The sequence below is a fragment of the Nycticebus coucang genome, unplaced genomic scaffold (assembly GCF_027406575.1).
Source record: "Nycticebus coucang isolate mNycCou1 unplaced genomic scaffold, mNycCou1.pri scaffold_60, whole genome shotgun sequence".
NCBI lineage: Eukaryota > Metazoa > Chordata > Mammalia > Primates > Lorisidae > Nycticebus > Nycticebus coucang.
In genome coordinates this window covers 324,693-349,598 of record NW_026515587.1, presented here as the reverse complement: position 1 = coordinate 349,598, position 24,906 = coordinate 324,693, and the positions used below count along the sequence as shown (strand labels likewise).

The 24,906-nt window shown below is 36.8% G+C and overlaps 1 protein-coding gene and 1 pseudogene across 2 annotated transcripts in view; both read right to left on the bottom strand.

The window, feature by feature from the left end:
* Nucleotides 1-3,054: 3,054 nt before the first annotated feature.
* The window catches only part of LOC128579511 (uncharacterized), a 35,828-nt gene continuing 13,976 nt past the window's right edge, over nucleotides 3,055-24,906 (bottom strand). Inside the window, exons 6-9 of one of the 2 annotated variants that reach the window (XM_053581569.1) lie at nucleotides 24,421-24,524; nucleotides 20,212-20,386; nucleotides 17,178-17,273; nucleotides 3,055-3,904 (exon numbers count right to left, since the gene is read on the bottom strand). In XM_053581569.1, coding sequence (XP_053437544.1) covers nucleotides 3,876-3,904; nucleotides 17,178-17,273; nucleotides 20,212-20,386; nucleotides 24,421-24,524 — 404 coding nt within the window. In that variant the 3' untranslated portion in view covers nucleotides 3,055-3,875. The remainder of the gene's footprint in view (nucleotides 3,905-17,177; nucleotides 17,274-20,211; nucleotides 20,387-24,420; nucleotides 24,525-24,906) is intronic. The other variant, XR_008378172.1, reaches the window with a different exon arrangement.
* LOC128579501 (zinc finger protein 624-like) lies at nucleotides 10,192-16,483 on the bottom strand (annotated as a pseudogene).

Genomic DNA, 24,906 nt, shown 5'->3' with positions numbered 1-24,906 from the left:
CCAGTTGCTTTTTCCTTTACCTAAAGATAAAGGAAATACTGAAAGGAAACCATTTTAATGACATTCAGGACATCAAGAGGAATATGACAACAGCTTTTTTTGTTTTTCTGGATGAATAAAGTGTACATATGATTATGTTACATTGTTTGTGTTTGTTAGGTAAATTCCAACTTGTAGTTGAGCCATTCACCCAGGAAGTGTGCTGTATACCCCTACATTATACCCATCAGATGACAGCTTAGAGAACACCCCCCTCCCCTTCTTGAATTTACTTTTTACTCTTTCCTGTGGGCCTATAGTTGTTCATCTACTAGTTTTATATTAGTATTGAGTATATTGGATACTTGCTTTTCCATTAAAAGCGAGTGATACTGTGCGGCCCTGTGGCTCAAGGAGTAGGGCGCCGGTCCCATATGCCGGAGGTGGCAGGTTCAAACCTAGCCCTGGCCAAAAACCACAAAAAAAAAAAAAAAAGCGAGTGATACTTTACTTAGGATGATGTTTTCTAAATCCTTCCGGGTAAATACCGGAGATGTAAAGTCTCTTTTTGTGCCTCAATTGTATTCCATGATATACATTTATCAAAGTTTATTAATCCACTGATGGGTTTTTGGATACTTGTATTGGTTCTACATCTTGGCATTTGTGAACTGATCAGTGATAAGCATTTGAGTGCAAATGTCCTTATGATAATGACTTTTTTTTTTCTTCTGGGTACCTAGTAATGTGATTGCAGGATCTAATGCAAGGTCTACTTTTAGCTCTTCGAGAATTCTCCATACTTCTTTCCAAAAATGCTGTTATTAGTTTGCAATCCTGCCAACAGTGTTCCCTTCTCTCTGCACCTACACCAGCATCTGCAGCTTTGGGACTTTGCGATGTGGGCTATTCTCACTGGGGCTAAGTGATCTCTGAGGGTGGTTTTGATCTGCATTTCTCTGATGACTAAGGGCGATGAGCATTTTTTCATATGTTTGTTGGTCATTCATCTGTCTTCTTGGGGAGAAGGTGCTGTTCATGTCTCTTGAACAAATATAAATGGGCTTGTTTGCTCTTTTCTTGTTGATTTGCTTGAGTTCTTTGTAGATTCTGGTTATTTGCCTTTTTTCAGATTTGTAATATGTGAATATCTTCCATTCCAAAGGCTGTCTATTTGCTTTAATTGTTGTATCCATAGCTGTGTAGAAGCTTTTTAGCTTGATCAGGTCTAATTTATTTATTTTTGTCATTCCTGCAATTGCTGATAGGGCCTTCTTCATAAAACCTTTCCCTAGGCCCATATTGTTAAGAGTTTTTCCCATACTTTCTTCTAGAGTTTTTCTTGTTTATGATGACAGCTTTGATGGCCAGTCTAGAAAGAGCTCCAAAATGGCTTTGAAGGGTGGACTAGATAATCACACCAGTGAATAGCTTCTCAAGGAGAATATTTCAAAGGTGACCATAGTGATATTTAGCAATGAGGTATATAGCAGTTTTTCTAGGAGAAGTTCACAAACTTCATTGTCAGACCTTGTATAGCTTCAAATTATATGATCATTGACAGAAATAGAGGAAAAAGGTAAACCCAAAATCATAGTTGGAAAAGTGAAGACATCATTCTTAGTGGCTGACAGAATAAGTAGAAAAGTAAATCACTAGGAATATAGAAAATTTGAAGAAAACTACCAACCAACTTGATCTAATCAATATTTATAGACCATTACATCTAATTGAAGAATTTTCAAGAGAAAATTCTCACTTCCATATTATTTTCAAATGAATATAGAGCATTAACGTTATGGGAGTACAAACATTTTGGTTACATAAATTGCTTTTGTAACATTTGAGTCTCAGTTACAAGTGTGCCACTACCTAGACATGTTTTCAAAAGTGTTTGTACCATATTGCAGCCCAGCCACAGTGTGTACTGTTTCACCTGTTCTCAGCTTTGCCAACTCATGGTATTGTGAGGGTTTTGGTTTGTTTTCTCATAATGTTCTGAAATAAAATTTAAAAAAGAAAAATCAAAAGGAAGTTTGGATAGGGACTCAGACACAGGGAGAATGCCATGGGAACTTGAAAACAGAGATCAGGGTGATGCATCTCCAAGCCAAGGAATCCCAAAGATTGCCAATGACCACCAGACGCTGTGACAGGCCTGGCTCATATTCTCCCTCACAGCCGTCAGAATGGGCCAACCCTGTCGACACCTGTATCTCAGGCTTCTAGCCTCCAGAAGTGGGAGATAATAAATACATGTTGCTTAAGTAAAAAAGAAAAAACAAACAAACAAACAAATTGGCAGTTTCTTAGAAAGCTATATGTATATTTACCATATGATCCAGCCACCCAAACTTAGAAATTTATGCAACATGAAAGAAAACCTGTCTACACAAAAACATGTATATAAGTGTTCACAGCAGGTTTATGCATAAAAGCCACAAACTGGAAACAACTGAAATGTCCAACAAGTGAATGAATAAACCGTAGTAGTACATTTATACAATGGGTTGCTACACACCAATAAAAGAGAATGAAATATGGCACACACCACACGATGGAATCTCAAAACTTTATGCTGAGTGTAAAGAAGGTAGATACAGAAGAGTATGCTTTGTAATTCCATTTGTATGAAAGTCTAGAAAGTAGATGTATTATTTCTTGGAGTCAGAGGTGGAAAGCATTTTCTGGGGAAGCATACACTGTTTTGGGGTGGTAAAAGTGGTAAAGTGTTTTGGGGTGGTAAAAATGTTCTGTTTTGATTGTGGTAGTTATACAGGTGTATAAATTTGTCAAAATGTGAAGTTAAATTATGTGCAATTTGTTATATGTAATGTCCCAATAACGGTAACACACATCTATTTGATGCAGCTAACTAGATACTTAGAAATGTATAGTGTCAATATAAATATTAGCAAAAAAAGAAATGTTGGAAATCAGTTATCTAAGATTTTATTTCAAGGAGCTAGATAAAAAGTAAATCATATTCAAATCAAGTACATAGAAGAAAATAAAAGATCATGAATCAATGAAGAAGATAATTATAGTTATATAAAAATTCAAAGTGAGGTTTTTAAAAAGATTAATAAAATGTTAAATTCTTAGAAAGTCTAAACAAGAAAACAAAAAGAGAATATACAAATTGCCAATACCAGGACTGAAGAAAAGAACATCACTTTAGATCCTGGAGATACTAAAATTATAACAAGCAGATATTATAAACTATTTAAGGACAATAATTATATATTTTGATAATATGATATAGACATATTTTTCCAAACTCTTACCAAAACTTAAAAAAAGACAGAAAATCTGAATAATCCTTTGTTGATCTAATTGAATTCATAATTTAAACTTTCTTACAGGCACTTGTAGGTCCAGCTACTCAGGAAGCTGAGACGAGAGACAAGCTCAAACCCAACAGTTGAGCTATGATTCCATGACTCTCAACCCAGGGCAACAGAGTGAGACTCTATCTCAAAAACAAACAAACAAATGAAAAAAACTTCCCTATGAAGATAATACCTGCCCAGATGGCTTCACTGGTGATTTTTACAGAAAATAGTTATAGAAAAAATAATATTGCGATCGCTCGCAATGGCTCCCTGTGGCCCACAGCCAAACACTGTTGGCTCTGTCTGGCTCGGCGGCTCAGACTGGGGCCCTAGACAGCGGCCAGAGTTCTCCACATTCCCGCTCAGGCTCTCCCCAAGGCAGTTCAACTGAGTGCCAAGTCCAAAGACATGGAAACAGTTCACAGAGGTGATGATAGGCAGATTCCACCAGCCAGAGATGCCTGGAGTCCTATCTCCCGGGACTCGTGGTGCCCAGATGCAAGGAAGCTGTTACTCGGCTGCCATCTTGCTCTCCTCCACAAGTTCTCTTTTAAAGAGCATCTAAATTAATAAATATTGAGTGCAGAAACCTAAAAAAAAAATAAATACATAATATTAATACCAATAATAATAACCTAATGCTTTTTCAGAGGATCAAAACCAAACACAAAACCCCTAAAAACAACAAAAAAGGAATTCTCAATTCATCTTATAAGCCCAACATAACCTTAATATAAAGCCCAACAAGGTTACCACAAGAAAGAAAACATACAAGACAATATGGATAAAGACATAAAATCCTATGTAAAATTTTGACAAATTTAATCCAACAATATATTAAAAAGATAATCCGGGCAGTGCCTGTGGCTCAGTGGGTAGGGTGCTGGCTCCATATACCGAGGGTTTGATCCTGGCCCCATCCAGCTAAAACAGCAATGAGAATTGCAACCAAAAAATAGCCAGGCATGGTGGTGGGTGCCTGTAGTCCCATCTACTTGGGAGGCTGAGGCAAGAGAATCACTTAAGACCAAGAATTGGAGATTGCTGTGAGCTGTGATGCCATGGCACTCTACTGAGGGTGACAAAGTGAGACTCAAAAAAAAAGTGAGTCTCAAAAAAAAAAAAAAAAAGGCAATCCACAATGACCAAATGGAATGTATTCCAGGAATTCAAAGTTTCTTTAAACAAAGCAGGATGGTGGTTTCCAGGGTGTAGGAATGCTAAACAGAGTTACTGTTTAATGGTATTGTTTCAGCTTTGCAATATGAAAAGATTTTGGAGATGGATGGTTACACATTATGACTTAACACTAGTGAACTGTACACATAATACTGGTTAAGATGAGAAATTTTATATTGTTTTTATTTCACTGCAATTTATGTCTGAGACACAGTCTTGTTCCATTGACCCAGGCTACAGTGCCCTAGAGCCATATTTCTCAACAACCTCAAACTCCTGAGTTCAAGCCATCTTCTTGACTCAGTCTCTCAAGCAGCTGGAACTATAGGCAAGTGCCATTACATCCAGCAAATTTTTCCATTTTTAGTAGAGATGGGGTCTTGGTCTTTCTCAGGCTGGTTTCAAACTCCTGAGCTCAAGCAAACCACCTGCCTCAGCCTCCCAGAGTGCTAGGATTATAGACATAAGCCCCCTCGCCTGGCCTTAGCACAATTAAAAAAATGTTTTAAATCAGCCCATATAAATCAAGCACATTAACAAAATGAGAAAACCATAATCAATAGTTTCAAAAAATGTATTTCATGAAATTCAATACCTATCACAAACCTCAGAAAACTAGGATTTGAGAACTTCCTTAATGTGATAGAGATTATCCAAAATTTATTACTTATATCATACCTAATAGTAAAGTGTTTAGTTTTTCTTTTAGATTCTGGGGAAAAGGCAAGGATGTCTATAATCTCTACTTCTGCAGGTCCCAGCCTCCTAAATTGCACATGAATTTTAAGGACAACCTATATATACATTAGGTATATCAAAGATATTATATACCTATATTGTGGCAAGAATCAGAAAATGAAATTAAAATAATAAAACATCAGATGCATGGAGCTAATTTAACAAAATTTCTATAATTGAAAACAATACAATGGTGGGTGGAAATATGGGAGAACAAGGCTGAGGGAGTTGAGGAAGAAGAGGGCACCCTTTTGAAGTATTTACGTAAATTGGATTTTTTTTTTTTTTTCTTTTTGTAGAGACAGAGTCTCACTTTATGGCCCTCGGTAGAGTGCCGTGGCATCACACAGCTCACAGCAACCTCCAGCTCCTGGGCTTAAGCGATTCTCTTGCCTCAGCCTCCCGAGTAGCTGGGACTACAGGCGCCCGCCACAACGCCCGGCTATTTTTTTGTTGCAGTTTGGCCGGGGCTGGGTTTGAACCCGCCACCCTCGGCATATGGGGCCGGCGCCCTACTCACTGAGCCACAGGCGTAAATTGGATTTTTATGAAATGTTTTTGTTAGTAAGAATCAGAGGATGTGGATTATGAGAAATAGGATGATGGAAAGATAGAAGATGTGGATATTGAAGAGTAGGTGTGCAGGGAGACCACACCGTATCAGGAGCCCCAAAAGTCTGTTAACATGACAGAATAGGCCTTGGAGAAAGGGAGAAAAGATGTCTTGCTGAGGCCTGACCTTTCCCCAAAGAAAGCCTGTAGAAAGGTCGCTAGGTCAAATAAGCCATGGCGAGAGGTGCTGGTAGCACCATGTGCTTCAGGCTCTCCACAGAAAAGAAATAGTCTCTTGAAACAGCTTCTTTCTGTCCTGCTCCCATAAAGGTCTGGCTTCAGCCTGTTGAGCCCGTCTGCCCTGCAGGGACCTGGAGACTTAATTGCCTCCATTAAAAACGGTGTGCATAGTCAAACCTGCTGTGGGCTCTCGCACCCTGCTTCTAAGTCTTGTTCCTTTATCTATGAACTATATCCCATTTCCTTAGTTTATAAATAGCTTAGGGTGGAGTAAAGTAGTTTCAAAAGTGAGTTAAACCGTGGCTTAGCTGAAATTGTAAGTACCCCAAGAATGATGAGACGTAGTGCTGTTTTTGTGACTATTCATTTGCTAATTTGGAGATAACTTAGGTAATGAACACTGAGTTAAGCCAGAAGGGAGGCCTTTGCTTTCCTCGCATTAGGTGGTGATGGTCCCCTGGGCCCATTTTTAAATGGCCCTATCTTGTCTCTGTCTTTATTATTATTTTTTTTCTATTTCTTTCTTTTTTTTTATTAAATCATAGCTATGTACATTAATGTGATCATGGAGCACCATACTCTGGTTTCATAGACCGTTTGACACATTTTCATCACACTGGTTGACATAGCCTTCCTGGAATTTTCTTAGTTATTGTGCTAAGACATTTACATGAAACTTAGTAAATGTGGAATGTAAATGTCTTTATTTCCTTCATTCTCTCATCAGCACCAAGCATTGGAGATACCCTGGGCTGGTCTCCTACATACAATAACAAAATTAAGAAAAAAATGTAAAACTTGTACATTGCACAAATACACAAATTGCTGAAACTAAAATATTTATATAAGTGAAAATATTTGGCATCTTCATAGGTTGACTGTCTCAATACTGTTAAGGTATACATTCTTCAAAAGTTAATCTATTTATCTGATGTAATGCCAACAAAATCTGAGCTTTTGGGTGTGGGGCAATTGAAAAATATCATTCAACAATGTATATGAAAATGCCAAGGACCAAGAAGAGCAGTGATGACTTTGGACAAGAAGTAAAAATTTAGAAAACACATACAGTTGACCCTTCCTTGAACAACACAGGTTTGAACTGGTAGGGCCCATGTCTACGTGAACTTTCTCCCACCTCTGCCACCTCTGAGACAGCAAGACCAATGCCTCCCCTTTCTTTTCTTCCTTAGCCTACTAAATGTGAAGAAGATGAGTATTAAGACCTTGACAGTGATCCACTTCTACTTAATAACTAGTAAATATATTTTGTCTTCCTTACAGTTTCCTTATTAGTTTTTCTCTAGTTTATTGTAAGAATATAGTATAGATAACATACATGCACCATATATAACATAACATATAAAGAGATACATATAATATACAAAACCTATTCACTCAACTGTTCATGTTATTGGGAAGGCTGCTGGTCAGTGATAGGCTATTAGAAGTTAACTGTTAGGGAAATCAAAAGTATTACATGGGTTTTTGACTCAGTGAGGGGGTCAGTGTTCCTAAGCTCTGCCTTGTTCAAGGTCCGACTGTACTGCCTGTTTTCATTAAGGATTTTTGGTATTGGTACAATGACAAACAAATAGAAAAACGAAATTGAACAAATAGTCCAGAAGACTCTCACATATATGATTATCTGGTTTATCATAAATGTTCCATTGCAATATAAGGTAGAGAGAGGAAGGTGGCCTTTTCAATAAATAATGTTGAATAAATTGTATGCTTGTAATGAAAAACATTAATTTTGATCTCTACCCCATACTATATATAAATATTAATTTCAGATGCATTATAGACATAAAGTGAAAAGTGAAACAGGAGATATGTGGAAGAAAATGCAGAAAGGTATCTTTATGACCTTGAGTTAGGAAAATATTTCTTTAACTAGGCAAGAAAAGCGCTAATCATAAAAGAGAAGATAAATTATTCTTCATTAAAATTAAGAACTATTCATTAAAAGACATCATGTATAGAGTGAAAAGGCAAACTGTGGATGAGATAATGTTTGTAATACAATTATCTAGAAAATATCTTGTGTCCAGAATAAAGATCCTACAAATGAATATAGTCAAGAGTTCCCAATACAAAAAAATAGGCAAAATTCTTGAACAGGCACTCCTCAAAAGAAGATCTCACAAAGCCAATAAGCATCTAAAAAGGTCCCTCAACATCACTGTCATCATCCACTGAGAAAATGCAAATTAAACCCCAAATGAGATATGAGACCACAGAACCAGGCTTTGGCACCTCACCACTCCACTGAAATTGCTCTGTTCGAGTTGGCCTATGTTATCCCCATCCACTAACCTAACAGACACTTTTCAGTTTTTATGTCATTTGAAACTGCTCACCATGCTCCTCCACTTGAAGTGTTTGCCTCTGAGCAGTGATATAAGGCATGGTTGAGGTATAGTGGGGATTAAGAGGTGAAATAGAATGATCAACAGAGTGGGCATCACAATATGTCAACTTCTTCACATCAAGGCTCCTTAAGGCTCTGAATCTCAAACTTTTTAGTCAGAAAGTAGTATATTAAAACTATTTTTTAACTAACAAAAGTCTTGGCTGGGTGCAGTGGTTCATGCTTGTAATCCCAGGGCTTTGGGAGGTGGCTGAAACAGTAGGATTGCCTGAGCCCAGGATTTGGAGGAAGATTTCCTAGTATTCCCAGAAGTTCCAAGCCTTCATTAATAGACTTGGGAGTTAGTGGTTGTCTCTCCTCTCTACACTTCATCATGCAAAATTTGGAGGCTTTACATAGGCCTATCTGTAAATTCACCTTCTTATGCCATTATGACCTTTTTTTCAGTGCCAGGCTGAAAGTGAAACTTCTTTCTGAGGCTTGTCTGGTCTAAAGTACAGACACAAGTTCCAGAATCCACTTTTCATCTATCTGGAATTTCCATCACCTTCTCCAAATGAAACTCAGTGGGTTGTAGAAATAAGGTGTTTAGTAACTATTTTGGAATTTAGGCAATGTCAGAACCCATTCTCATGCTCTCATGTACAGGAGTAGCTTTCCCCCCACTAATGTGTATCTAGTATCTGGCACACAGCAGGCATGCAATAAATTACCTCACCACAAAAAAGGTTTTGCCATTTTATGTAAATGTTACATGTGCATTGCAGAGAAAAACTTAAAAATACAGAAAAGCACAGCAAAGAAAGTCAAACAAACAAAAAATACTGGATACTCCACCAACACTGAAACACTTACCATTAAAATTTTAAAGACCATTCCTTTATTCATTTCTCTCAAAAGTTCATACAAATACATAATATGACATATACAGTTTTACAGGCTGCACTTACATTCTTCTGTTTTTATAGTCACTCCCTCCTTATCTCCACTTTTCCTTTTCTCACTCCCCTCAAGATAATCAGTATTAAGAGTCTGGTGTATATTCTTCCTTACCTACTCCCATGCATATCTAACACATGCACACATAAATATATTATTAATGTATGATCATTATTTTAACAAAAATGAAATGTTATATACACATTTTATAAAGCAATTATCAAAACGTGGAAATACATGGAAGCCAGTTAGTACAGATATAGATAGGACTCATTTTCAGAATGACTCACACTGTTCCATAACACAGATATATTACAATTTATCCAACCATTCCTGTAGTAGAAGACATTTTGTTTCCAGTTGGAAATACTTTGTTTCCAGTTGGTCCTCTCCCCAGGTATACAAACAATACTGCTACAAACATGCTTATTTATTTATATTCTTATGCATTATTTATGCTTTTATTTCTGTGGGACATATTCCCCAAAGTGAGACTACTGGGCCTAAGGGCATATACTATAGTTAATATTTTAATTATATATTGCTGGATTGCTGGTGGAAATATAAGTTATACAACCTTAATGTAAATTATTTTATAAACCTCATTAGCAAAAGATCTCTTAATTGTTGCCAACTCCATGAAGGAGAAGTTTCTTCTCATTGGTCATTTTATTTTGCATTTCCCTGAGCACTATTTAGATTCAAAATCTTTTCATAGGTTAATGGTCATCTATAGTTGTTCTTCTATGAAGAACCATCCAGTCCAGAGGGACTTAAGACTTGAATGTAAAAACTAAAGTCAGAAACAAACTGAGGATATCCAGGGATTAAGGATACCTCCTTTAATCTAAATGAGTAAATTGAGAACCTAAAAATGAAAAGATATAAATATTTTACTGTAAGAATAAAAATGTGACTCTATTTAAAAGTATAATGACAAATACTAGATTAAGAAAAGTATTTGCTACACAAATAACAAAGGACTAATATCTAAAATATATAAAAAGTACCTCAAGATTTATAAGAAAAGGCAGATAAACCAATAGAAAAATAGGCATATATATATATAAATTAATTGAAGATAATTTGTTGAATGAGTAAAGTATGAAATCTGAATGAAGGCTTTCATTTGTATGTTATTTTTCTCTAGTGTGAATTTTCTTATAACGTCTAAGGTCTAATATGACTAAATGCTTTTCCACATTCATTATGTTTCTAGAGTATCTATTTAGTGTATATTGTGGGCGAATTTTTAATGAAGATTTCCCACATTCATAAAATATAGTTTATCAAATTTATCTTGTGGAGTTGACATTTGAATGAATGATTTATGGTTCTCTATATTAATTGAGTTTCTCACTGATGTATTTTTGATGTACAGTAAGGCTTGAACTAGTCCTGAAGGCTGTCCTAAATTCATTACATTTATAGGGTTTTTCTCCAGTATGCATCCTCAGGTGTACAGTAAAGTCTGAGTCAGTTCTGAAGGCCTTTCCACATTCTTCACATTTATAGGGCCTCTCCCCAGTATGTATTCTCTGATGTAGAGTTAGCTGTGATAGAGTAATACAACCTTTTCCACATTCCTTACAGGTATAGGGCTTTTCTCCAGTATGTGTTCTCCAATGCACTGTAAGGTATGAACCCCTCCTGAAGGCTTTTCCACAGACGTCACACTTATAGGGCTTCTCTCCACTGTGGATTTTCTGATGTTCTGTGACATGTACCATCTGGCTAAATGCTTTTCCACAGTCATTACATTTAAATGGTTTTTCTCCAGTATGTGTTCTCTGATGGGTATTAAAGCCTGAGTTACTTGTGAAAACCTTCCCACATTCATTACATTTATAGGGTTTCTCTCCCGTGTGCCTTTGTTGATGCACAGTGAGCTGTGATGTATTAGTGAAGGCTTTCTCACATTCATTACATTTATAGGGTTTTTCTCCAGTATGTGTCCTTTGATGTACAGTAAGGTATGACTTAGTCCTGAAGGACTTTCCACAATCATAACATTTATAAGGTTTCACTCCAGTATGAATTTTCTGATGTTCCTTGAGATTTACCATTTTGGTGAATGCCCTCTCACAGTCACTACATTTATAAGGTTTCTCTCCAGTGTGAATCCTCTGATGCACAGTTAATGTGATTTTATTCTGAATGATTCCCCACATTCATTACATAGATAAGCTTTCTCTTCAGTATGAATACGTTGATGTATAATTAGAGAGGAAGAACACATGAAGGCCTTTCCACATTCATTACATTTATAAGGTTTCTCTCCTGAGTGCATTCTGTGGTGTATAGTAAGGCATGAATAATTAATGAAGGCTTTTCCACATTCATTACATTTATAGGGTTTTTCTCCTGTATGAATTCTCTGATGTTCTGTGAAATTTGCTATGCGGTTGAAGGCTTTTCTGCATTCATTACATTCATAGGTTTTTTTCCCCAGTGTGAGTTCTTACATGTACAATAAGGCTTGAATTACTTCGGTAGGCTTTCCCACATTCATTACATCTAAACGGCTTCTCTCTAGTATGAATTCTCTGATGAACATTAAATATTGTGGTATTCTTGAAAGATTTCCCACACTCATTGCACTTATATGGTTTCTCTTCAGTATGGGTCTTTTGGTGCACACTGAGATATGACTTATTCCTGAAGGCTTTTCCACAATCATTACATTTGAAGGGCTTCTCACCATTGTGAGTTTCCTGATGTCTTGCCAGTTTTGATTTGTCACTTCATTTTAACAAGGATAAAAAACAGAAACCCAACTTTTACATTTCAAGAGAGCTGTACTTTGGTAATGTCAGACTTAAGTATTCTGGACCTGAATTATTTCTGATTACAATTAGGAAAGTTGGACAAAATAGAGAAACAAAGTCTGTCTGAAAGCAGCTGAAAGCTAGAAAGACTTAAAGAATTACTATGAGAAGAATGAACCTCCCCAAAGAGATCTCACAATCTGTATATCCAGTGAGATAACAACTATTTTACATTTTTAAGTGGTTAAAAAAGATATCAAAAGAATGGTATATTGTGACATATTAAAACTGCATAAAATTCATATTTTGGTGTTCATAATGAAGTTTTAGTGGACCATATCTCTGTTTATTGTTTAACATATTGTCTATGGATGTTTTTGTGCTACAATGGCACAATGGAAAGCTGCATCAGACTTATGACCCTACAGAGCCTAAAATATTTGCTTCCTTGCTTTCATAATATATTTGCTGGTTCCTAAATTAGACAGACAGTTCACTGGTCAACAGATTCCTTTTTTCATTTTTTTTTTTTTTTTTTGTGACAGAGTCTCACTTTGTCACCCCTGGTAGAGTGCTGTAGCCTTATAGCTCACAGCAACTTCAGACCCTTGGGCTAAAGTGGTTCTCTTGCCTCAGTCTCCCTAGTAGCTGGGACTACAGCTGCCCGTCACACCTGGCTATTTTTAGAGGTGGAGTCTCCCTCTTGTTCAGGCTGGTCTAGAACCTGTGAGCTCAGGCAATCCACTTGCCTTAGCCTCCCAGAGTGCTAGGATTACAGATCTGAGCCACCGCACCTGGCCACAACAGATTTTATATAAGACAGCAAACAATGAAATGATACCTTTGAAATGCTGAAAGAATATAACTGCCAACCTAAAATTCTAAACTTACCAAAAAAGATTCTCCAAAAATAAAGGTCAAATAAAGATATTTTAGGCAGAGAAAGAATGTGACACATGCATATATGAATAAAAGGAAATATTAAAGGGTGTTCTTTAGGTAGAAGAAAAATAATCTCAAATGTAAGGTCACCAATGAAAAAATGAGAGAGGAAAGGTAAAAATATGGGTCAGTTTAAATGAATATGTGATCTGACATACATAGAATTAAAACACAAAACTTCAAAAATATATGTGAGGTTAAATGGAATAAGCTGTTTTAAAGTGCTTGTGTTGCTTGGGAAGAAGGAAAAACCTGTATTAGACTATTGAATCAAATACATGCTTTAAAAAATTTATTTTGTTTTTTTGAGACAAAGTCTGACTTTGTCATCCTGGGTAGAGTGCCATGGCATCATAGCTCACAGCAACGTCAAACTCTTGGGCTCAAGCAATCTTCTTGCCTCAGCCTCCCAAGTAGCTGGGACTATAGGCACCTGCCACAATGCTCAGAAAGTTTTTGTGTGTTTATTAGAGAAGGCATTTCGCTCTTGCTCAGACTGGTCTTGAACTCCTGATCTAAGGGAATCCACCCCCATTGGCCTCCCAGAGTGCTAGAATTACAGGCGTGAGCCACCGTGCCCAGCCAAGGAGGTATGCTTTAATCTCAGTGTTAACCACTGAACCAGTATTAAAAATGTTATAACTACAAAGTGACTAGAGGGGGCAAAAATAACAATAAAGGGAGATAAATCCAAAGGAAGGCATGAGTGGGAAGATAAAGATTACAGAAAAGGCAAAACACTTTCACAGTTAAATGGTATAGTTAACAGATTATGTAATGTATTACTTACAAATGAACTGAACACTCCAAAGACGCAAACTGTCAGATAGATTAAAAAAATTAACAATATGCTACTTATAAAAGAAAGTGTAGGTGAACAGATGAAAAAAGATACACTATACAAACAATAAGGAAAGATGCTGTAGAAATACTGGCAAAACAGACTTTAACACAAAAACCATTAACAGGTAAATCATTTTTCATAATGACAATTTACAAGAAGGATGTAATAATTCTAACTTCACATTTTTTAAATAACATAGCTTTGAAATACATAAAAAATTAAATGAACTAAGATAAGAAACAAATTTACAGTCTCCCTTGAAGACTTAAAAAAAATCTTTCTTAAGCAATAGAATAAGTTTTAAGTATATACACTTTAGCAACATAATTAAGGAACTCAACCTCTTGACATATCTACAACACTGAACTCAGTACCAAGACTATACAGTTTTTTCAAGTATGCAGAAAATGTTTCCAAAAATTGACACTGTGGTAAATAAAGCAAGTTTGAAGAAACCTGCAAAAGTTAAAGAATACATAGCATGTTTTCTGACCAGAGGAGTATTAAAGACAGTAAGATTAGCAGAAAATACCCAAATGGTACAAATTAAGAAAAACACTTCTAGGGCAGCATCTGTGGCTCAGTGAGTAGGGCACTGGCCCCATATACTAAGGGTGGTTGAGTTCAAACTCGGCCCCAGCCAAACTGCAACAAAAAATAGCCAGGTGTTGTAGTGGGTGCCTGTAGTCCCAGCTACTCGGGAGGCTGAGGCAAGAGAATTGCCTAAGCCCAAGAGCTGGAGGTTGCTGTGAGCTGTGACGCCAGGGCACCTACCCAGGGCGACAAAGTGAGACTCTGTCTCTAAAAACAAAAGAAAAACAAACAAACAAACAAAAAACACAAAAAATAAAAACAAACAAACAAAACACTTCTAAATAACTCAAAGGTCACAGATACCACAATAGAAATCATTAAATATATTGAACTCAAAAATTATGAGGATGCTACATAAAAAGTGTGATATATTCCTGATAGCTTTAATAATTAGAATGATCAAGAATCAATGATACAAGTATCCAATTCAAGAAGTTACAAAAGACCCACAAATTAAACCTTCAGAAGGTAAAAAAATGAAATAATAAAGAGCAGAAAGTAATAAAACAGATAAAATATAATGACAAAAGATTACAAATGGTTCTTTCAGAGCAAATAAACTCTAGCGAGACTAAGATAACAGAAAGAGGACCATCCCTTCAGATCCATATGAACATTTAAAAGATAATGAAGAGGCATGCCAGTAAGATTAACACTCAGATTAAATAGAACAATTCCTAGTTAAATATAATTTGCTAAACCAGAAAAATAGACGTAATAAATATGTATAGTCTATAAGTACTGAAGGAAATATAAGTTTTCTTCTCTCATGACTCTTTCCTCACTATAAGCTGATGATCTTGCCTTGCACATTAGAAAACATGGCAACCATCACAACATCATCCCATCATCAGTGGACCCATGTGGGCACCCATCTTGTCCATCATCCCCAGTGTTACAACACACGAGTGGCCTCCCTATTCAAGGTAAATTTCTTCTTTAACATTCCTGATTTTATCTCCTTTAACTTCCTCAATTTCGTCTTTCAGTGATGCTGTCTTTGGTAATACCGATTTCTACCTCTCCACTGAGGTAAAATCCTATTAACACTCACACATGCCACAGAAACCTCCATCTCCAAAATAAAATGGGTGCTCTTTTTCTTTAATTTTAATATTATTTTTAAGAGACAGGCGGTCTCTCTCTGTCACTTGGGCTGGAATGCAGTGGTGCGATCATGATCATAGCTCTCTGCAGCCTTCAATCCCGGAGCTCAAGCAGTTCCATCCCTACCCCTGACACCCTTCCAGCCTCTAGACTGGCTGGGACCACAGACCCCCCCCCCAGGGCTGGCAGTGTTTCTTGACTCCTTTCTTCAGTTGCTGCTCCATTTTTCCTTCCCTCTTCACAGGGGGGAAAACTCCTTCTCTAAACTTGTCTAAAATATCTCCAATGCCTACTCACTCTTAAGTATACATAATATTTGATATATAAAAAGAATATACATAATATGTAACACATATATGAGTTATGAGTGGTATTATAATAAAATGAATATTCAAATGAACTTGAATCCATTTCTCTCAGACATCTCTAACTGCCATCACCTGACTCAAAGTTACTATCACCTCCTGCCTAGACTATCTAACAGCTTCAACTTACTGTCTGCATAAAACAGCACCTTTAAGTTCTAGCTCCATAAACAGAGTTATTTTCTAAAAATCCTCTCAAGGCTTTTTCACTTAGATCATCTACAAAGGCCTGACAGCTCCTGACTCTCTGACCTTCTTCTGTACCAATTTCCCCTCACTTCAACCACAACAGCTTCCTTTGATTTCTGGAACAACATGACATACTTTTCTGTATCAGAACCGGGCCCTGCTGTTCTCTTTGCCTGGAATGCTTCTCTTCTCCTCTGCCCTCCTCTGGCTTCTTCTGACCCTTTAGGTCTCAGCTTAAATGTTGCTCCTCCAGAAGCTCCCCTGATCACCACGTCTAAAGGAGGTACCCTCATATCACCCCAGTTTATTTCACAGCTGAAAAGCATTGCAGCCACCATTTAGTTTGTCTTTATTTACTTGCTAGTTGCCTATTGCTCAAAATTTAATCTTCATGAAGGAGAATGAAGGGACCACCATCTGGTCCATTTTATTCACTGCTGCAAGCCCTGGTATCTAACCCAGTTTACAGCATATAGATGTATAATAAATACTGACTAAAGAAATGAAAATTGTATTTTGATACTCAACTAACTACTTGCTTGTACTCCCAATTAGTTAAGAACCTGGCGGACAGGAAGAGGGCTCCCCAAAGGTTTCAGCAGTCTTACAGGAGAAGAAAGTTAAATAATGAGTAAATAGGTTTACCTTAAAAAACATCACTGGGGACCCTTATAAAAGCATTTTTAGGAAAATGAAGGAAGAAATGTGAGATATTAGTAAAATAAATGAGAAAAATGTAAAGTTAACTAGAGAAGATAGAACTGAAAGGAATTCTATGTTTCAATAAAGAAGAAATGAAGGAATAATTATGAAAATCATGTTCCCAAGAAAGCAGAGAATGGGATAGAGAAAAAAGTGGAGGACAGAGAAGGGAGACTGAAGAGGGAGTGAGAAAGATGGATTGAGAGACAGGGGAATTTTCTTCTGCTGAGACAGCTTTGAGCAAAGATACTGCTGAAGATATTTCAGATATTCTGCTGAACATCCCTCCATGACCTATTACTTGAAATAAATCCTACTTTCTTAACTCACCTGGATAGGGGGTTCTTGTGATTTCTCTCACCATGGCCCATGGTCCTTTCCCATTCTCCAAATGGGATATCATGTCTGGTTTGGAAACTGCAAGCCCTGTTCAGAGAAAAATAAATAGGAGTTGATTGGAGCTGTGAGGAAGAACTATTGCCAAATTCAGTCCCAGTTCTTAATTTTCTGTGCAGAATGGCCATTATAGAAAGTTGTTTTTTAACATTTTATTTAGTTTATTTTATTATTTTTTTGAGACAAAGTCTTAGTCTGTGCCCTGGGTAGAGTGCTCATAGCAACCTCAAACTTTTAGGCTCAAGCAATCCTCATGCCTCAGCCTCCCAAGCAGCTGGGACTACAGGCTCCTGCCACAACGCCTGATTAGTTTTTCTGTTTTTTTAGTAGAGACGAGGTCTTGCTCTTGCTCAGGTTGGTCTCGATTTTCTGAACTCAAGCAATCCACCTGCCTCAGCCTCCCAGAGTGCTAGGATTACAGGTCTGAGCCCCCAGGTCTGGCATTATAAAAAATTTTAAGAGTGGCATTATCCAATACAGCAGGATCCTCAAACTATGGCCCGTGGGCCATATGTGGCCCACCAAGGACATTTATCCAGCCTGCTGGGTGTTTTTGCCACTGCTGCCTGTCCTACTTAGCAGCCGACTGGTCCCAGCCCGCAGTGCACATGTGTGGAATGTGCACCGCACTCTCCGACTCCCCTCCTTCTCTCTATCTCTCAACTCCTCTTCTCAGTCTTGGGACTAATTGATGCACACTTGCATCACTTGTTACGACTAGCAGTGACAAATATGGAACCGGACATTGACCATCTCATTAACCAAAAGCGGGCCCAAAGTTCTCATTGAAATACTGATAAGTTTGTTGACTTAACTTTACTTGTTCTTCATTTAAATACTGTATTTGTTCCCATTTTGTTTTTTTTACTTCAAAATAAGATATGTGCAGTGTGCGTAGGAATTTGTTCATAGTTTTTTTTTTTTTTTTTAAACTATAGTCCGACCCTCTAACAGTCTGAGGGACAGTGAACTGGCCCCCTGTTTAAAAAGTTGGAGGACCCCTGCAATACAGTATCTGATAGCCACATATGGCTATTGAAATTTGAATTATTTTTATTAAAAAAAATTCAGATTAATATATGGGTACAAATAATTACGTTACCTTTTTTTTTTCTTTTTTTTGCATTTGTTAGGTAAAGTCCAAGCTGTAGTTGAGCCTTTCACCCAGGAGGTGTATCCTATATTCCTACCTTGTCCCTGTTTGGTGAGAACTGACAAACCTCCTCCCTCCTTCCCTCTCCTTCCTCTCTCCTCCCACGACCTTTCTAGAATTTAATAGTGTTTTTCTCTCGTGTGGGCCAGTGCTTGCTCATCTACTGGTTTCATACTAGTACTGAGTACATTGGATGCTTGGTTTTCCATTCTTGTGATACTTTACCTAGGAGGATGTACTCTAAATCCTTCCCAGTTAATAGAAAAGATGTAAAGTCTCTATTGTGGCTGAATAGTATTCCATAGTATACATATACCATAGTTTTTTACTTATCCATTCATGAGTTGATGGGCACTTGGGTTGTTTCCACATCTTGGTGATGATGAATTGAGTTGTGATAAACAATTTAGTGCAAATGTCTTTATGGTAAATTATTATTTTCTTCTGGATAGATACCTAGTAATGGGATTATTGGACCAAATGAAAGGTCTACTTTAATTCTTTGAGGACTCTTTCCAAAAATGCTGTGTTAGTTTGCAATCCCACTAACAGTGTTTCCTTCTCTCTGCCCCCACACCACCATCTGCAGCTTTGGGATTTTGTGATGTGGGCTATTCTCACTGGAGTTAGGTGATATCTCCAGGTGGTTTTGATTTGTATGAAATTTGAATTTAAATCAATTAAATTTTAGGCCAGGTGTGATGGCTCATGCCTAAAATGCTAGCACTTTGGGAGGCTGAGGTGGAACAATCACATGAGGCCAGAAGTTTGAGACCAGCCTGAGCAACATACTGAGACCCTAGCTCTACAAAAAATTGAAAGATTAGTTGGCAGGCAGTGGGTGCCTCTAGTCCCAGCTACTCAAGAGGTTGAGACAGAAGGATTGCCTGAGTCTTAGTTGTGGTGAGCTATGATGATGCCACTGCAGTTTAGCTCAGACAAGAGAACAAGACTCTGTCTCAAAAAAAAAAAAAGTGCAATTTATAATTCAGTTCTTGGCGGCGCCTATGGCTCAATGAGTAGGGCGCCAGTCCCATATGTTGGAGGTGGTGGGTTCAAACCTAGCCCCAGCCAAAAAAAAAAAAAAAATCAGTTCTTCAGGCTCGGTGCCTATGGCTCAAGCGGCTAAGGCGCCAGCCACATACACCTGCGCTGGTGGGTTCAAATCCAGCCCAGACCCGCCAAACAACAATGATGGCTACAACCAAAAAAAAAAAAAAAAAAATAGCTGGGCGTTGTGGCAGGCACCTGTAATCCCAGCTACTTGGGAGGCGGAGGCAGAATTGCTTGAGCCTAGGAGTTGGAGGTTACTGTGAGCTGTGATGCCATGGCACTCTACCCAGAGCGACAGCTTGAGGCTCTGTCTTAAAAAAAAAAAAAATTCAGTTCTTCAGGTGGACTGCCCAAATTCCAAGTGCTCAATAATGGCTACTACTTGCCATATTGGACAGCACAGATACAGAACATTTCTATCATAGAAGAATGTTTTATTGTGCAGAGATGTTCTAGATGATTACAAAGGTACCTCAAAGGAGCTCAATACTATGATCTATATTTGATGGAATAATCTGAGTTTACTCCCATCTACGGAAGTGGCTAGGAAAACTTTGGTTCGAAATATGTAACATTGTCAACAATGTCCAAGATGCCAAAGAAATAAGTATTTCTTATTCTACCATAGTCAGACTAGTTAGTTAAGAGAGGGGAATAGCATAACTCCCAACAACATGCCCCTAAGATGAAGAGATTTTTGACACCTAAACTCTAATCCAAAATTTAGTTAAGAACTTTAGAGGATCTATTTCTTGCGCAAACCTGGTAAAATGGTCAGAGAGAACAACACAGAGGAGACGTTGCCCTTACCCAGGGAGGCCAGATTCCTGTAATTTTCCAGCATCACATCCTTGTGCAGGTCCCTCTGTGTAGAGTCCATCAACATCCACTCCTCCAATGTGAAGTCTACAGTCACATCTTTAAATGTCACTGATTGCTAAAATAATTACACTGTGATCACTCAGAGACTACACAATTAGACTTGTTAGGCAGAATAATACATATAAAACTGGAGAAGAACTCCAGAAATCACAATCACCAAATTATTATATAGGTCAGCCAGTTAATCATGTATGAAATGTATGAATCTCTCCAATGACAAGAACTTAAAACCATGAAAGGAAGCTTATTCCATCTTCAGAGAGTCACCTGATAGCAGGAGTTTTTAATAACTACATCTGGCTGTCTATAAATATTGGCCCCACTGTGTTATCTGGAATCAATAGTACAGTTTCCTCCCCCCCTAGAAAGTATTTAAAATACTTAATAACAGCTAGTAGTCTCCAGCCAAATCATCTTTCTTTCTTAAAACCCTCATTTATGTAAAGTATCAATTTTATTTCAGTTCCAATCTATAGAATATGACTTACTAAGAGATATTTTTACCGGTTAGATTGTGGATATAGAATAAAAAAATAGAAGAATGAGTTATACAACATTTTTAATGGTTGCTTATTGGGAGAAGGAGGAAACAGTGTAGAGAGGAGGGCTGCAATAGAGGCTCGGCTCCTTTGAATATTTGGCTTTGTAGCTCTGACTTTTGAAACATAATACTTCATATTATTACAAAATGAAAATTAAAAATTAAAAAAGCAATCCCTAAAAATTAAAAGTAAAATGAAACTAGTTGGTAGCATACCCAATCATCATAGAGGAACAATTTGAGTGACTTTAAAATACTTTAAATCCCTCATGAGATACATTCCGAGGAAAAAAAGAACTGTGAAACAAAAAACATTTTCAGTAAATAATCGTATTGGTTGTAGTGATGGAAATGCTGAAATGCTATTCTGCAACTACTGGGTAGGTATTGTTGGATAAAGCAAATCAGCATATTGATATCATAAATTTGGCATGGGAGAAAGAAGATACAAATGTAATACTGACAAGATAAAGTTTAAAACTTCATAGCTCCAAATCTGAATCGGAAGTATCAGTATAAAATAATAAAGTATTTTATGTTTAAGGAAAGAATGAAACGGTATTTCCTAGCTTCATCTACTAAAAGGGCTTAGGGACAATAACGAATGAGGCAGCGTTATGCAAGTCTGCTGTGACCTGTAAACATTACCTCCTACTCTAAGGAACCAGGGCCTGGAACATTCTGACACAAAATGCAAGGAAGCTGTTAAGCACTACCAAGGTTACGTCTGAGACACTGGGGCCAAGCTGAAGAGGAGTCCTCTTGCCAATGATGTGAAAACTTGGGGAGCAATACGGATTTCAAAAATGTCTAATATGGTTATATTTATGAGTTTATAATAAATTATTTTTTAAAAACCTTTCTCAACTTTGGAGAATTCTGGAAACTGGCAAATTAAAAAAAAGTATCAACTGTTTGTCCTTCCTGTCCTATGCAAACTATACATAGTTTGTATAGTAACCAAATTAAATAGTTGATGAAGGGAGGTTGTCCTTTATGGAAGTACTCCAGCTAGTAAATGAAAAAGGAGTGAAAATTAAAACATTACCACTTTGAAACCTCTAATGAATTAAGGGGTCATTGGGGGCTGCTAACATAAGAGAAAGGCCTCAATTAGGCATTACATATATTCTGATGGTATATATCCGCCAGCAATATGAAATAACACTGCCAGAAATATCTTAAAAATCAAAATAACAAATAATTTCAAGAAAATACAGGGACAGAGGAGCGTGTTAAATAATCCCAAGGGAATGCAATCAGTAAAATCCATATTGTGTGAAATTCTAAATTAATGCTCTATCACTTTGGCAAACCCGGTAAAATGGGCAGATACAACAACACATAGGAGACATCATCCTTACCCAGGGAGACCTATAATTCTCTAGTATCACATCCTTGTACAGGTTATAGCAAATATAAATATATAAATATATAAAAATATTTCCAATAGAAATATAATGCAAGTCATATATGTGACTTTATAGTTTCTAGTAACCAAAATAAAAACAAAAATAAATTGGTGAAATTAGTTTTAATAATATATTTCACTTTGTCCAATATATACAAATACAATAATTTCAACATGCATCAATATTAATTAAAACTTTACACTCTTTTTATCATACTAACTCTTTGAAATACAGTATGTATTTTAAATTTATAACACATCTCAATTTGGACTAGTCTCTGTGGCAGTTCTGAAGACTTAACTAGTGTAAAGCATTTAAAGAAATCTGTCTCCTTTAACTAACCATTATGTTAGCCATGCAGAGATTTCAATGGCCACATGCAATAAAGAATATAGACTTTACAGATTAGTCCCAGAAAGTTACTAAACAAACAAAGCTGCTATAGCAGCAGCAATTGCAACAACAAACTCTGGAGAAGGGAGTTGATTTCCACGGTGGCTACATTATATTATTTGAAATATCTGGCTTTCAACAAAATTATAAAACATACAAACATCCATCCATATATATGGATCCATATATAGTAAACGCGCGCGCACACACACACACATACATACACACCCCCAAAGTAGTCAATAGAAACTCTCCCTCTAAGGAAGTCAAGATATTGTAACTATTAAACACCTATTATGCTCAAAGACCTAAAGAACCACGTGTAAAAATTTTTTTTTTTTTTTTTTTGTAGAGACAGAGTCTCACTGTACCGCCCTCGGGTAGAGTGCCGTGGCATCACACGGCTCACAGCAACCTCTTAACCCTTGGGCTTACGCGATTCTCTTGCCTCAGCCTCCCAAGCAGCTGGGACTACAGGCGCCCGCCACAACGCCCGGCTATTTTTTGGTTGCAGTTTGGCCGGGGCTGGGTTTGAACCCGCCACCCTCGGCATATGGGGCTGGCGCCCTACTCACTGAGCCACAGGCGCAAATTATGAGAATGCTATTTTACTAAATAGTAATTCTAGAGTTGAAAAGCACAATAACTGAAATAAACACATCAGTAAGACATAACAAATTTAGACATATATTCACTTTGAACCTCATAATACTAGAAGCAAAAATTTACATAATTATAGGGACAATGAGACAATTGAACAGTAATAGCTAGAGACAGTGAAAGCAGTTCTCAGAGGAAAATTTATAACTGTAAAATGACTAGATTTACAAAAGAAGACATCAAGTCAATAATCTAAATTTACACCATAAAGAAGTAGAAAAGAGGAAACATTTTTTTTTAAGAAAGGAAATAAAAAAAAAATGTTAGAATGAAGATAAAACACAGAACAGAAAAACAATAGAGTAAATCGAAGACAAAAGTTGTCTTTGGAAAGATTAAAAAATGTCAAGCCTTTATCTAGAGTAACTAAGAAAAAAAGAGAAGACTCAAATTATGAAAACCTAAATGAAAAAGAAGACATTTCAACTGACCGTAAAAAAAATAAAAGGATTATAAAGAAATAGTATGAACAATTGTTTCCTAATAAATTAGATAACCTAGACATGAACAAATTTCTTAGAAAGATATAAGATAAATTTCTTAGACATAAGCTGCCAAAACTAACTCAAGACTACATAGAAAAATTTACCTAAACTTTCCACAAAGAACAGCCTGGGTTCAAACAGCTTCCCTAGTGAATTCTAACAAACAGTCCAAGAATTAATTATTAAATTCTTTGCTACTAACTCATCCCCCAAATGGAAGGGAATAATTCCAAACTCATTTATGAGGCTAATATTACTAAAACTAGACAAAGATATCACAAGACCACTACAGACCAATATTCTGATGAAAACAGATACAAAATTTTCAACAGAATACTACCAAAATAGATTAAGCAACAAATGAAATATAGTATACACAATGACTAAATGGGATTTATCCCAGGAATGCAAGGTTTATGTAATATTGAAAAATCAGTCAATAAATTAAAGAACATATTAATAAAGAACAAAAACATACAATCATCTTAATAGACTCAAAAAAGAGTTTGACAAAATTCAACAAACTTAGAAACAGAAGCAAACATCATCAACCTGATAAAGATCTTCTATGAAACCCCACATGTAATATCATACTTACTGGTAAACAGCCAAATGCATTTCCCCTGAGATCATGAACAAGACACGCATGGCCGCTCTTCTTACTTCTATTCAATATTTTACTGTATGTTTTCACAAAGGAAACTAGACATGTAAAATAAATACAAGGTATCCAGATTGTATAGGACAAAGCAAATTTCTAAATACAAATGATATAATCTCTATTTATAATGAAATTATCTTGCATATGAAAAACCCTAAGAAATACAAGAAAATAAACACACACACACACACACACACACACACACACACACACACACACTCTCACCCACCCACTATAGCTTGGCTTTGTGGCTCACACCTATAATCCCAGCTACTTGGGAAGCTGAGGTAGGAGTCTGATAGGGGCTGTACTGAGCTATGATGATGCCACTGTGCTAACTCTAAAAATAGAGAAATAAATATAACAAAACAAAAAGCCCCCACTAGAAGTAATAAGCTAGTTCACCAAGTTTCAGGATACAAG